The sequence below is a fragment of the Diceros bicornis genome, chromosome 3 (genome assembly GCF_020826845.1).
Source record: "Diceros bicornis minor isolate mBicDic1 chromosome 3, mDicBic1.mat.cur, whole genome shotgun sequence".
Classification (NCBI taxonomy): domain Eukaryota; kingdom Metazoa; phylum Chordata; class Mammalia; order Perissodactyla; family Rhinocerotidae; genus Diceros; species Diceros bicornis.
In genome coordinates, this window is record NC_080742.1 from 86675683 (window position 1) to 86690358 (window position 14676).

General features: G+C 42.3%; 1 protein-coding gene across 2 annotated transcripts in view; it reads right to left on the minus strand.

Moving 5' to 3' along the window:
* Window positions 1-14676, minus strand: part of KIAA1549 (KIAA1549 ortholog) — a 146798-nt gene that overhangs the window by 21763 nt on the left and 110359 nt on the right. Inside the window, exon 16 of one of the 2 annotated variants that reach the window (XM_058531062.1) lies at window positions 4616-4933. The exons of the other annotated variant lie outside the window; for it this stretch is intronic. Within the exon in view, the coding sequence (XP_058387045.1) occupies window positions 4616-4933 (318 nt within the window). The remainder of the gene's footprint in view (window positions 1-4615; window positions 4934-14676) is intronic. 2 annotated transcript variants of the gene reach the window in all.

Consider the following 14676-nt stretch of genomic DNA (forward strand, 5'->3'; position numbering starts at 1 on the left):
AAAAAAATAATAATCTATTTGCGCCTTTATATTTAACATGGGTGTCCCATAGGCAGCAAATAGCTGGATCTTGCTTTTTATCCAATCTGACAATCTCTGCCCTTTAGTAGGGATGTTTAGACCATTCACATTAATGTGATCATTGATAGGGCTGGATTCAAATCTATCATCTTGGTATCTGTTTCCTTTTTGTCCCATCTGTTCTTTCTCATCTTTTCCTTTTTCCTCTTTTTCTGCCTTCTTTTGGACTATTTTTCATTACTTCATTTTCACTCCTTTGTTGGCTTATTAGCTATAACTCTACATTTTTTTAGTGGTTGCTTTTGGGTTTATAGTATATATTTTTCACTTATCACAGTCTACCTTCCAGGGCTATTATTCCACTTGGTATAAGAACATTAAAATAGTGCACTTGTATTTCTCCCTTCTTGGCCTTTATGCTATTGTTTTCATACATTTTACTTCTACATATGTCATAAACCCCACAATACATTATTATTACTTTTGTTTTAAATAGTCAATTATATTTTTTAAATATTTAAATAATGAAGAATAAAGGTTTTTTTATAATTACCCACATATTTACATTTCTAATGCATTTCTTTCATTTACGTAGATCCAGATCTATATTTGGTATCATTTTACTTCTGCTGAAAAACTTCCTGTAACATTCCTTATAATACAGGTTAGCTGTTGATGCATTCTTTCAGTTTTCGTACGTCTGAAAAAGTTTTTATTTCACCTTAGTTTTTGAGAGATATTTTTGCTGGATATAGAATGCCAGGTTGACAGTTTTTTCTTTTGTTTCTTTAAAAATTTGTTCCATAGTGTTCTGGACAATGAGAATTCTGCTGTCATCCTTACCTTTGTTCCACTGTATGTAACGTGTCCTTTTTCTCTATATGATTTTAAGATCTTTACCACTTGTTTTAAGAAATTTGATTATGGTATTTCTTGGCATAGTTTTCTTCACGTTTCTTATGCATCAGGCTTTGTGAATATGTAGATTTATAATTTCCATCAAATTTGCAAAAATTTTGGCCATTATTTCTTTAATTATTTTTTCTGATTCTCCCTCCTCTCCTTTGGGAACTCCAATTACATGTATATAAGTCCACTTGAAGCTGTCCCACAGCTCACTAAAGTTCTATTCATTTTTTCAGTCTATTTACTTTTTTTCCTGTTGGATAGTTTGGGTTTTGTTTTGTTTTGTTTTGTTGTTTTTGGTGAGGAAGACTGGCCCTGAGCTAACATCTGTTGCCAATCTTTCTCTATTTTGTATATGGGATGCTGCCACAGCATGGTTTGCTGAGCGGAGCGGAGGTCCACACCCAGGATCCGAACCTGCAAACCCCAGGCTACCTAAGTGGAGCACATGAACTTAACCACTGTGCCACTGGGCCAGCAACCTTGCATAGTTTTTATTTCCATGTATTCAAGCTTAACAATCTTTTCTTCTGCAATATCTAACATGCCATTAATCCCATCCAGTATATTTTTCATCTCAGACATTATAGATTTCATGTCTAAATTTGATTTGTATCCTTTAATATCTTCAATGCCCTTAATTAGTGCATCCAATATTTCCTCTAGCTTCTTGAACACATGAACAACATTATAATAATTCCTTTAATATCTTTGTCTACTAATTCTATCATCTGTGCCATTTTCTGTTTTCTTTTTTTTTTAATTTTTATTTATTTATTTATTTTTTTTCCCCCAAAGCCCCAGTAGATAGTTGTATGTCATAGCTGCACATCCTTCTAGTTGCTGTATGTGGGACACGGCCTCAGCATGGCCAGAGAAGCAGTACATTGGCGCGTGCCTGGGATCCAAACCCGGGCCGCCAGCAGCAGAGAGCGCTCACTTAACTGCTAAGCCACGGGGCCGGCCCATTTTCTGGCTTCTTTGCTTGTCCAGGTAGTTATGATTGGATGTCAGACAATATTAATTTCCCCTTGTTGGATGCTGTATATTTTTGTTTTTCTATAAATATTCTTGAACTTTGTTTAGGTTCAGGTCTTGCTTATATGCGTTGTTAGGCAGAACCAAAGCAGCTTCAATCTGAGGCTAATTTTGCACCCCCACTACTAAGGCAAAACTCTTCTGAGTACTCTAACCGATGCTCCATGAATTATGAGGCTTTCCACTCTCACTGGTGGGAATGGAACTGTTAGTCAGCTCAGGCTGTCATGACAAAATACACAGATTGGGTGGCTTAAACAACAGAAATTTGTTTTCTCACAGTTCTGGAGGCTGGAAAGTCCAACATCAAGTTTCCAGCAGGGTTCAGTTTTGGTGAGAGCTCTCTTTATGCCTTGTGGACAGTTGCCTTCTTGCTGTATCCTCACATGGTGGAGAGAAAGCTCTGGTGTCTCCTCCTCTTCTCATAAGGGCACCAGTTCTATCTGATCAAGGCTCCACCCTCAGGACCTCATTTAACCTTAATCTCCTTCTTAAAGGCCCTACCTCCAATATAGTTACACGGGGATTTAGGCTTCAACTTTTGAATTTTGGAGGGACACAATTCAATCCACAGCAAGAATTTATTCCCACACCTGTGTGAGCTCTAGAGATTGTTCCCTGTAATTTTGGGGGGCAGTTCTTTACCCAGTCTTAGGTAGTTTTCTCACACCCTTCAACTAATCAGTACTCTGATGAAGATTTTCTGCAGATCTCCGGAATGATCTCTCTGGGCATCTCTATGCTTTCCTGCACTGTCTGTTGTGAACTCTAGCTGCTTTTTCCTTTCCAGACTCCCAACTTGTTTTCTCAACTCAGGGAGACCACCGAGCTCTGCCTGGGATCTCCCTCCCAGCACTGCAGATAGAAACTCTCAAGACAGTAAGTTGGGGCGACTGTAGGGTTCAACTCATTTCTCAGTGATCCCTCTCTCTTGTTGCCTAATGTCCAATGTTGTAAACACCCATATATATATGTTTTTTTGAGGAAGATCAGCCCTGAGCTAACATCCGTTGCCAATCCTCCTCTTTTTGCTGAGGAAGATTGGCCCTGGGCTAACATCCGTGCCCACCTTCCCCTACTTTATATGGGATGCTGCCACAGCATGGCTTGATAAGTGGTGCGTAGGTCTGCACCCGGGAGCTGAACCTGCAAACCCCAGGCCGCCGAACCAGAGTGTGGAAACTTAACCACTATGCCACCAAAAACCGATGTATTTTGACCTGTTATTTTAGTTGTTCCTGGAGGGAAGGTAAATCCAGACCTTTTCCTCCATCTTGTCTCAAAGAAGTTTGTACCAGATACTTTTACTTCTGTGTCTCTGCTTCCCCACTACCTGAAATATTCTTCAACTAATAATCACTAATTATCATTCAGACTTTCACTTAGATGTCATTTTGTCCACAAAATCCTTCCCAAGCACCTCCAGACTCAGCCAGGTGCTCCTCCCACATACTTTCCTCCTGCCACAGCACCAACTGCGCTATACTGGAATTACTGCTTCAACTGTCCACATATTCCCACTGGAACACAAGACCTGGAGTTATGCATCGTGCACCTCTGTATCCCCAGAGACCCAGAACACAGCAGCTGCTCCATAAACATATTTGAATGAATAAACAAAGTAGAAAAGCTTAAAGTGAACAGACAGTAGCTGTAGCCACATTCGTTTTATCACAGAGTCTTGTTCTGTATCATCTAGTTCCTTAAAGATTATAAACCACTTGTAATTATAAAGTAGTTTAATATTTACTATTGAAACAAGCTATATTTTAACATTAAAAACAACAATGACTAGAGTGAACGGTCTTTTTCCCCCACAGGGTAGCAGTTATCTATACCGTAGGCCCGCACCTACCATGCCTTGAAGGAAACACTCTATTACTAAGGGCATACTTTGAAAATTCAAACCAATTTTCTTTTAACATATGTTTATTATCACCCAATTTCACCTTAGTAGGGATAATAAAATCAGAGGAACCTAGTATAAACACTTCTTGAAGAAATTTAAATTGTGACCTATTAACTTCTCTCTGGAGTCAAATGATTTAGTCCAATCATTTAATATGAAATTAGCAGAAAATAATATTTAATGTTGCATCCTTGAGTTTTACTTCTTCTCCATGTCTTGAGAAGGAACATTTGAAAGGACTGACTGAACATGCAAAAAATAAAGGATCACAAAGGCAGAAGAAACGCTGAAATGCCAATTCCCAAGATGGAAACTTGATATTTGAAAATAGTTTCCTCGCCTACTCGTGGACTAGCTGCCTACACTCCCACAGCCTCAAGGGCCTCTTCAGTCCCATGTGCCCTACAAGAAGAAGCTTAATGATCTGGGTGCATTCTAAACTACACCGTTTATGGAGACATCAAGGAGAATATGTTTTGACAGTTACCCCACCTCCATCCCACGACATTGAAGGGAACCCAGGGAGACACTTCCATAAAATATCAGAGTCGCATAAAAGGATGCTTCCAACATTGAGAATTAATTAACTTAGGAGAAGATGATAAAATCCAAGACCCATCATCCAAGCTTTAATTCTTACAAATGCAATCAGAATATTGCAGGGATCCTAAAAGTGAGGCAGTCAGGCAACAAACCTCCAACATCTTGCCCGGGAGAGAATTCAAGAAGTCTTGTACTTACACTGCATGGGTTGTTGGCTGTCTGAGCTGGGCTGTAGAAGGACCCCCACTGAGTGGCTCGCCTCTCTTCCCGGGAAGGCGTGCTGTTCACAGGCAGGCCGGCGGAGACCCCGGGGCCTGCAGCCACAGCACTGGCAGGCTGGCTGCTGGGGGCCACAAGGGCAAAAGCGTCGTCGAGGAGAGAGTGCATGGTCTGGCGTGCCTCCTCAATGGACGGCTGGGGCGGGATGTACTGGGACGCTGGGAAGGGCAGGCCCGGATACCTCCCCAGCTCTGTAGAAGACGGCGTCTGCACATCTGCCGGGAGGTCGGGATCGGACTACAGTGCGGAAACAGCAGAGTAAAGAAGAATCAGACACAAGCTTCTGTGGAGACCCAAAAACAACACTCCAGGACCAAAATGGAATTTAACAATTTTCACTGACGCTGAGGAAAAGGTTTACCATAGGAATTTTAAAAATGGCTGCTGAGGAACGTGCCTTACATTTCATCGGGGTGAAAAGTTTGAATCAGGAAAAAGAATAAAGTGAAACATTCAACAATCATTTATCTAGCAAAATTCAATCAACTATCTGAAATACATATCAGTACCTGCAAGTTCACGTCTTTACTGAAAGCCCCCAAGCAACCAAAAATGATGTCTCAGAGTCTATGTACTGAAATACCTGGTCAACTTTCCACAGATATGGAAACCAAAAACTAAAGCCGTCTATGGACTATTAACATCGGGAAAAATCAGCCCTATACACCCCCAAAAGAGTTCAAAGTCACAATCATATTACAACTGTGTGTGTATAAACAATTTTATTTATTTATTTATTTATTTATTTATTTATTTATTTATTTATTTAGTGAGGAAGACCAGCCCTGAGCTAACATCCAATGCCAATCCTCCTCTTTTTTTTTGCTGAGGAAGACTGGCCCTGGGCTAACATCCGTGCCCATCTTCCTCTACTTTATATGGGACACCACCACAGCATGGCTTAACAAGCGGTGCATCAGTGCACGCCCGTGATCCGAACCGGCGAATCCCGGGCTGCCACAGCAGAGCGTGCGCACTTAACTGCTTGCGCCACCGGGCCGGCCCGACAATTTTATTTTTTATTTATTTATTTTTTTAATTTTATTTATTTATTTTTTCCCCCCAAAACCCCAGTAGATAGTTGTATGTCATAGCTGCACATCCTTCTAGTTGCTGCATGCGGGACGCGGCCCCAGCATGGCCAGAGAAGCGGTGCATCGGTGCGCACCCAGGACCTGAACCCAGCCCGCCAGCAGCGCAGTGCGCGCACTTAACCACCAAACCACGGGGCCGGCCCAAGCCCGACAATTTTAATACCTACTATGACAACTATTTATAACAGTAAATAGTAACAACTATTTATTCAGAAACTATTCATCTTTAAAATGGACATATCTCTGGATAACATGAGACATCAAGAAAAGTTTAAATCATACTCTACTCTCACAGTCTAAGAGGCAGGGATATAAGTAATAAGATTTTTAAAAAATCTTATTTCCTGATTCTGCCTTATGAGTAAAATGTTGTTATAACACATACTAGGTGGGGCTGGCCCAGTGGCGCAAGCGGTTAAGCACGCGCGCTCCGCTGCGGCGGCCCAGGGTTCACCGGGTTGGATCCCAGGCGCGCACCGATACACTGGTTGGCAAGCCATGCTGTGGCGGCGCCCCATACAAAGTGGAGGAAGATGGGCACAGATGTTACCCCAGGGCCAGTCGTCTTCAGCAAAAAAAGAGGAGGATTGGCAGATGTTAGCACAGGGTTGATCTTCCTCACTGTCTTGACATGAGTACAGCCATGTTTGGCCGCACCATTGACCTATAGCCACCAGCACACAAAGAAATACAAAGCTGCTTTCTGTGTGGTGGGAACTGGCCTTTTCCCGGGAACTGGCCTTTCTCCCACAGAGAGAGTTGCAAGTTGTAACATTTCAAGGCTCTTGGAGCGTCGCAGCGTGAGATGGACTGGCCATCTGTGCCGGGCTAAGACGATAACCAAAGAGAACAATGCACGTACACAACTACTGGGCTGAGACGTTAGCCAAGGGGCTCAATGCACGTACGCCACTGATAACCACTTCGTGCATGGGAACACTAGATGCTTGCTCTGTAAACTCTGTAACTGCTTACACAAACTGCTGGAAACTGAGACCTGGTGAGAATTCCACCTGTGGAAGGGACACCTTGCCCAGCACGTATGATCCTTGCCCAGCCGCGTCGATTGACAGGGCTCTCCCGGCAGTGGGGCGTAAATGTTGTGAGTAATTGATTTGATGTGAAGTAATTGATTTGATATGAAGAAATTGATTTGATGTGTTCTCTTTTCGGTCAACCTGGTGTTTCTCTTTCCGGTTGATTTGTGTCATTTCTCTTCAGCCGATGTGGATGTTTTCCCTTTCCAGTCGGGCTGATGTTTTTTCCCTCTTAATATTTGACCTATTCGGATCTGTTTGCAGACTATCCCCTTTACTATCCTCTATATAATAAAATATACCTTCAGTCCATTTGTTTGGAGTGGAAAGTGTCTTTTACATCTCTGATCGAATCCCCGAACCTCTCATAACATAATTGGTGCTGTGAGCAGGATTCAAGTAAGGAGATGTCTTTCCTATTCAAACGAAAGGTAACTGAAGCCAAGGTGGAAGAAATTCCAAGATGGGAGGACCCTCCCTTTGCACTCTGGCTGGGGAGTGGACTCGTCGGGCAGGGTTATGTGAAGCTTGGGATGCTCGTCTGCGACGATTTCAACCGTTGGATGTGACCAAAACTTTGCAGACGGTGGAAAAGAAAAAGAAAGATGATGTTTCTTTTTTGGCACGGCGAGGTTGATGTTTGTTGACTGCTTATCGTCGGGCTATAGAAGATAGGGATAAAATACAGAAAGAGAAGGCACTCTTGGAAAAAGAAAATTCAGATTTGCAGTCTCGCTTGGCTATGATTCAATGTCAATATCATGCACTGGGAGATCAGGCTCATAACTACCAAGCTATAGCAGAAAAGGCTGCTGTAAGAGTTGCCAAATATAAATATAGAAAGAGGAGAGGAAAAATAAATAAACGAAAAGTTCATATGGCCATAGCATCAGCCAGTCATAAGTGGGACCCAAACACATGGGATGATGATATCTGGGATGATGATTCTGAAACTGATTATGAGAAAGAGGAAAAACCGCCCAAACGCACAGAGGCACATCCTCTTCGCCGTCGGCGGATGGAAATGGATGGTAATCATTCTGTAAAGAAAGATATGATTGAGGATTTTAACCAACAAGAAATTTCTGATATTTTAGCCCGGGCTACACAAAAGCCTAGAGAAGCCATTATAACCTGGCTTGTTCGCCTATATGATATGGGCGCTACAGGAATTAATCTGGATGCAGGAGATGCTTTTAAATTTGTAATTTTGTCCAATGATCCAGTAATACGGGGAGCTTTCAGAGATTGGAGCATGAATGCTCACCCCCCAAATGATCGTGGACAAGACACTGATGGTACAACTTTATTGGCTCTTGCAGTAAAAGGAGCTCAAGATAAATACCCCACGGATGATATGTGACCGGACACTAATAGACCGTGATATACTTTAAAAGATTGTGTCCAAAAGATGAGAGAAGAAACCATGAAACGGGCTGTGTTTCTGGGGTGTGATGAAGCTTTAAATAAAATGACTTTAAGTGTCCAGGTGCGAAACAAGTTGATAAAAACTGCACCTCCGGCATACAAACAAATAATTACAACCCTTCTCATGAATGAAACTGAAAACCCTATATCAACACTTGCAGACAACATTATGCAGCTAGCAGACTTGGGAGACTGACAGACAACTGAAAACTCTCCAGGAAGGGAAAAAAGAGAAACATTCTTTAAAAAGGATAAAATGACTCGAGGTGATATGTTTTTGGCTCTACTCCGGGCAGGAGTACCCAAAGACCAGATAGATGGAGTTGACACTAAAGAGTTATGGAAACTATATAAAGAAAAAGGGCTAAATGTAAAACAAGTAAATAGAAGGGACAATGTAGAGAATGCTTCCAACCCAATGCCTACTGCACCTAGTGCACCGCCTCCTCCCTTGGATCCTCTTCTTGCTGACTTACATGATTGAGGGGAAGGCCAAACCTCTGTATCAATTAGTGCCACTATAAGAAAAGATATTAGACCACATGTACCAATTAAAATATTTTGGAAGAATGAATCTACAACTAGTGCGCAGGCACTTGTAGATACAGGGGCAGAGGCCACCCTTATCTATGGGAATCCAACTAAGTTTCAAGCTACATCAATTCTGATAACTAGATTGGGAGAAAAAGAAATCCAGGCAGTTACCACTAATCTTTCTATCCAAATTGGGCAGCTACCCCGGCGCACATATCTAGTTATGATTGTGCCAATACCAGAATATATAATTGGGATTGATATTCTAAAAGGATTGACATTAAATTTGGCTGATGGACAATACCAATTTGCTATTAGAGCTTTGTCTTTTCATATTAATGCTGTAATTATGGGATGTTTGCATCATGAAGTAGAAATTCCACCTGCCACGCAAGTGGTCAATCAAAGACAATATCACATCCCTGGAGGACAACAAGAAATATCTGAGACCACAGAAGATTATTTGGCTGTAAAAGTCCTTCGCAGAGTAACTACAGCCTGGAATAATCCTATCTGGCCTGTTAAAAAAGGTGATGGGACATGGAGAATGACTGTAGATTACAGAGAGCTAAACAAAGTGACTCCAGCTATTCAAGCTGCCATCCCTGATTTGATTACTCTTATAGGAAAAGTGCAATGTTATCCAGGCACTTGGTATGCAATCATAGACTTGGCTAATGCCTTTTTCACCATACCTATACCTAAAAGTGTCCAAGAACAGTTTGCTTTCACGTGGCTGGGACAACAATATACCTTTACTAGACTTCCTCAGGGATATATGCATAGTCCCACTATCTGCCATCGACAGGTTGCTGAAACCTTGGCAAAGGTACCTGCTTCTGATGATGTCCAAATAGTACATTATATAGATGACATTACGATCCAAGGAAATGAAAAAGAAAGAGTACAACAACAGTTAGAAAAAGTAATGGACACACTTGAGGAGGATGGATGGAAAACTAATCCAGCTAAAATTCAGGGCCCAAATTCAAGTGTTAAATTTTTAGGAATACTTCGGAATAATGGAAAACAAAAAATTTTACCTAAAGCTAGACAAAAGATATTAGATTTTGCAGCACCTCGTAACAAAAAGAAAGCACAAAAATTTATTAGATTATTTGGATTTTAGAGGGCACATATTCCACATTTAAGTCGGCTCCTTGCACCTTTATATAAAGTTACCAGGAAAAAATATGAATTTGAATGGGGAATGGAACAAAAAGAAGCTTTTGAAGCAGCCAACCATGCTATTCAGACTGCTTTAGATCTATGGCCAATTAAACCGGGACCCATTGAATTACAGGTAGATGTCATTGATCAGTATGCCAGCTGGAGTTTATAGCAAAAACAAGGTGCCCAATGTTATCCTCTGGGATTTTGGAGTCACAAGCTTCCCTGTTCCAGTGAAAGATATAGTCCTTTTGAAAAACAGTTGTTAGCCTGCTATTGGTCTCTAATAGACTCAGAAAGCCTTACCCTGGGACATAAGGTAATTATGCGACCCCAAATACCCATCATGCAATGGATTCATAGCACGCCTGTTACTCATAAAATTGGACATGCACAAGAATTTAATATCATCAAATGGAAATGGTATATTCAAGATCGGGCCAAACCTGGCCCAAAAGGGTTGTCTCTATTGCATGAACAAGTGTCTCAATATAGCAGTGAGCCAACTGTGTCACCTAAGACTGATATAACAGAATCTCCTGTTAAATGGGGTGTCTCATATGATCAACTGACTGAAGAACAACAAAAACATACCTGGTTTACGGATAGTTCGGCCAAAATGATATCGGGCTCACAGAAATGGAAAGCAGTTGCCTATAACCCATCCACCCAACAAACAATTGTTACCACCGGAGATAATATGAGTAGCCAATATGCTGAACTTTATGCGGTGTATCAGGCACTTCAACAAGAACAGGGGCAACAACGTCATATATATACTGACTCATGGGCAATGACACAAGGTTTGGCAACGTGGATGCCACAATGGAAAAAACATGATTGGAAAATTAATGATAAAAAAATATGGAGAGGGCCGGCCCGGTGGCGCAAGCGGTTGGGTGCGCGCGCTCCGCTGCGGCGGCCCGGGGTTCGCTGGTTCGGATCCCGGGCGCGCACCGACGCACTGCTTGGTAAGCCATGCTGTGGCGGCGTCCCATATAAAGTGGAGGAAGATGGGCACCGATGTTAGCCCAGGGCTGTCTTCCTCAGCAAAAAAAGGAGGAGGATTGGCGGATGTTAGCTCAGGGCTGATCTCCTCACAAAAAAAAAAAAAAAAAAATATGGAGAAAGAATCATGAGAAGACATATGGTTATGATGTCAGAACACGATTGTTACTGTATTTCATGTTGATGCTCACAGTTCTTTAATTTCTGCAGAACAAAAGCATAATTCTCATGCTGATCAGCTGGTGCAGATTCATGCAACGCACAACCCAGGCTTAGCACAATGGGTCCACAAAAAGAGTGGACACTTGGGAGAACAAACTTCATACAGGTGGGCACAACAAAGGGGAATCCTTGTCACCCATGATAATATTGCCACTGCAGGACAACAATGTCAGTTATGCCAACAGTTAAATAAACGGGGAGTTCCACACCCCTACCAAGGTCATATCCAAAAGGGATTATTTCCCGCCCATACCTGGCAAATAGATTTTATTGGACCATTGCCAAATTCTTGTGGATATACTTATGCCTGCACTGCTGTTGATACATATTCTGGTTATTTATTGGCTATACCAGCTAAAGTGGCCACCCAACAGAGTGCCATAAAGTTATTAGATACAATTAAGTTATATTATAGAACACCAAGGCAAATTCAGAGTGACAACGGTTCCCACTTTACAGGTAAGTTGATTCAAACTTATATCAAGGAAAATTATATAAAATGGATTTATCATACACCTTATTACCCCCAAGCTGCAGGCCTCACAGAATAAATAAATGGATTGCTTAAATAACAATTGAGAAAACTCAGTCATAGCTCATTAAAGGGGTGGCACAACCATCTAAGTACTGCTCTAAATGTGTTAAATAACAGGCCACTAGGCCCTAATGAGACTCCTCTGTCAAGGTTGTTACCAGCAAAGATTACAGAAGTGGCAACCGCCACCCATGAGTTTATGACCTTAACCTATTGGCCCCTGACTCAGTCTGCTAAACCGCCTTTTCGTGCCACGGCCGAAGCGGCTGGATTGGATTTATCTACCGTTCATTCTATTCAATTGCCCCCTAAGAAGCAGTCTATAGTCCCTACTGGGATAGGGGTACAATTTCCCAAAAATACCTTTGGTTTGTTAAAAGGATGCTCTAGACTAGCAGCAAAAGGTATTGATGTACTAGGAGGAGTCACTGATCCAGATTACCAAAGAGAAATAAAATTTATATTATATAATGGTAGTGACACAGTACTAACTGTAGAGTCTGGGGAACGAATGGGACAATTATTGGTGCTTCCCCTCTTGACTCCAAATGTGTCACAAGGACAACCTCCAAGTGAATTAACTAAAAGAGGAATGCAAAGATTTGGGTCTACAGATGGATGGAAACCTGGAGCAAAGGTGTGGGTGACACATCCACCCAATGCGGCTCCCCGTGCCACAGAAGTAATGGCCCAAGGGCCCACTGCAACACTCATAGTTATGTATCCAGGAAATGAACAGTTATATCATGTTCCTAAAAATTCTGTTTCTTTGCGTGAATAGATATTCCTGCTGTGTTCGCTATGCTGTGCTGCACCTCCATGTCTGCTGCAGACCTACACACCAACTAATGTCTCCGTAAGACAACCTTTGACCCTGCACTGCTGGACCAACTGCTCTACACCAGTGGGACCTATAACCTGGACTATGAATGGCCGAAAAATTTGGTCTCAGAAACATCAAGCAATCTCTCAGTATAAGCCTATATCTGATCAGTCAGGCAGAACTAATTATAATTTCTCCATTGCCCTGCCTTCTGCTACCCTCCGTGATGTGGGGGCTGATCTGGACTTCTGCAAGCTAATTTGTTAGGCCTAAGTGTTACCTTATCTAATGTTATCTTTGATGCTGTACATGATTTGCAAGATAATTTTATACTTATTGTAGTCATTGGATGTTGGGTTCTTGGATGTGCCTTATGTACTTGTGTGCGAAGTTCATTGTCTGTGCATATGGTGTCTTATGGTTAATGGAGACGGCCACGGCCGAAAACGTCTTGACATGAGTACAGCCATGTTTGGCCGCTCCATTGACCTATAGCCACCAGCACAAAAAGAAATACAAAGCTGCTTTCTGTGTGGTGGGAACTGGCCTTTTCCCGGGAACTGGCCTTTCTCCCACGGAGAGAGTTACAAATTGTAACATTTCAAGGCTCTTGGAGCGTCGTAGCGCGAGATGGACTGGCCATCTGTGCCGGGCTAAGACGATAACCAAAGAGAACAATGCACGTACACAACTACTGGGCTGGGACGTTAGCCAAGGGGCTCAATGCACGTACGCCACTGATAACCATTTTGTGCATGGGAACACTAGATGCTTGCTCTGTAAACTCTGTAACTGCTTACATAAACTGCTGGAAACTGAGACCTGGTGAGAGGTCCACCTGTGGAAGGGACACCTTACCCAGGACGTGTGATCCTTGCCCAGCCGCGTCGACTGACAGGACTTTCCCGGCAGTGGGGCATAAATGTTGTGAGTAATTGATTTGATGTGAAGTAACTGATTTGATATGAAGAAATTGATTTGATGTGTTCTCTTTTCGGTCAACCTGGTGTTTCTCTTTCCGGTTGATTTGTGTCATTTCTCTTCAGCCGATGTGGATGTTTTCCCTTTCCAGTCAGGCTGATGTTTTTTCCCTCTAATATTTGACCTATTCGGATCTGTTTGCAGACTATCGCCTTTACTATCCTCTATATAATAAAATATACCTTCAGTCCATTTGTTTGGAATGGAAAGTGTCTTTTACATCTCCGATCGAATCCCCGAACCTCTCATAACACTCACACACACACACACACACACACAAAAATACATACTAGGTAAACTGTGAGGGATAAAACAGGGAAAATGTGGAAGAAGAGGCCTGTGTGGTCTCAGTGGCTCCAGAAGCCCAACTCACAGTTACTGCAACTGACACAGTGAAAACAGAAGAGGTTCTGCACAAGGGGCTGGTGACCCCCAGCCCTCTGTGAGGAAGGGGGGATGCCTTTTTTCTAGAAAGCTTACCCTATTGGCCCACGGTTTAGCTCAGCTGGTTGCATTCCCCTACTCAAGGGGCCAATGAAGACATTCCCATATCTGTTTGCCATCAGTGAGTCTCCTACAAAGAAAACCTCTATTCCACAGACACATCCCTACTCTTAGCCAATTATCTGGAAAACGCTTCCTAATGATTATGGTCTGCCTAACAGATGATCAGTTCTTATTCATGCCAGTGTCAAATACTAAAGGAAGCACTTGCTTAACTCCAGAGAGAAAGCCATTCCACAAACTGGCAAACTTACAAACAGCCCACAGACCTGTTTTGCTTGGCCAGCACAGTCTTTTAAAAAATAGATAGCCAATATTTTTAAAATCTGAAAATTTCAAACTAAAACTCAGATTCCTGGATTCTCTTGGCAGAATCTGAAGCCCTGGCATCACGGGCCCTCACTCCACCATGGAAACAACTGCTGTTGAGCAGCGGCTGCCCTCTTGAGAGGCGCGGGCGCTCTTCCCTTCACAACAGGGAGTGGGTGGTCTCACTCCCACATACATTTCACGCTTGGTCCTGTAAGTCTGTTTCTCAAAAACTGCGATAGCTCAGTAAAGGTTTTACTAAGTGACATCTGTTATCTAAGAATTCTAAGTAAGGATTTGGGGCCCCAAAGGGGCTCTCTGGTTTATGACGTAGC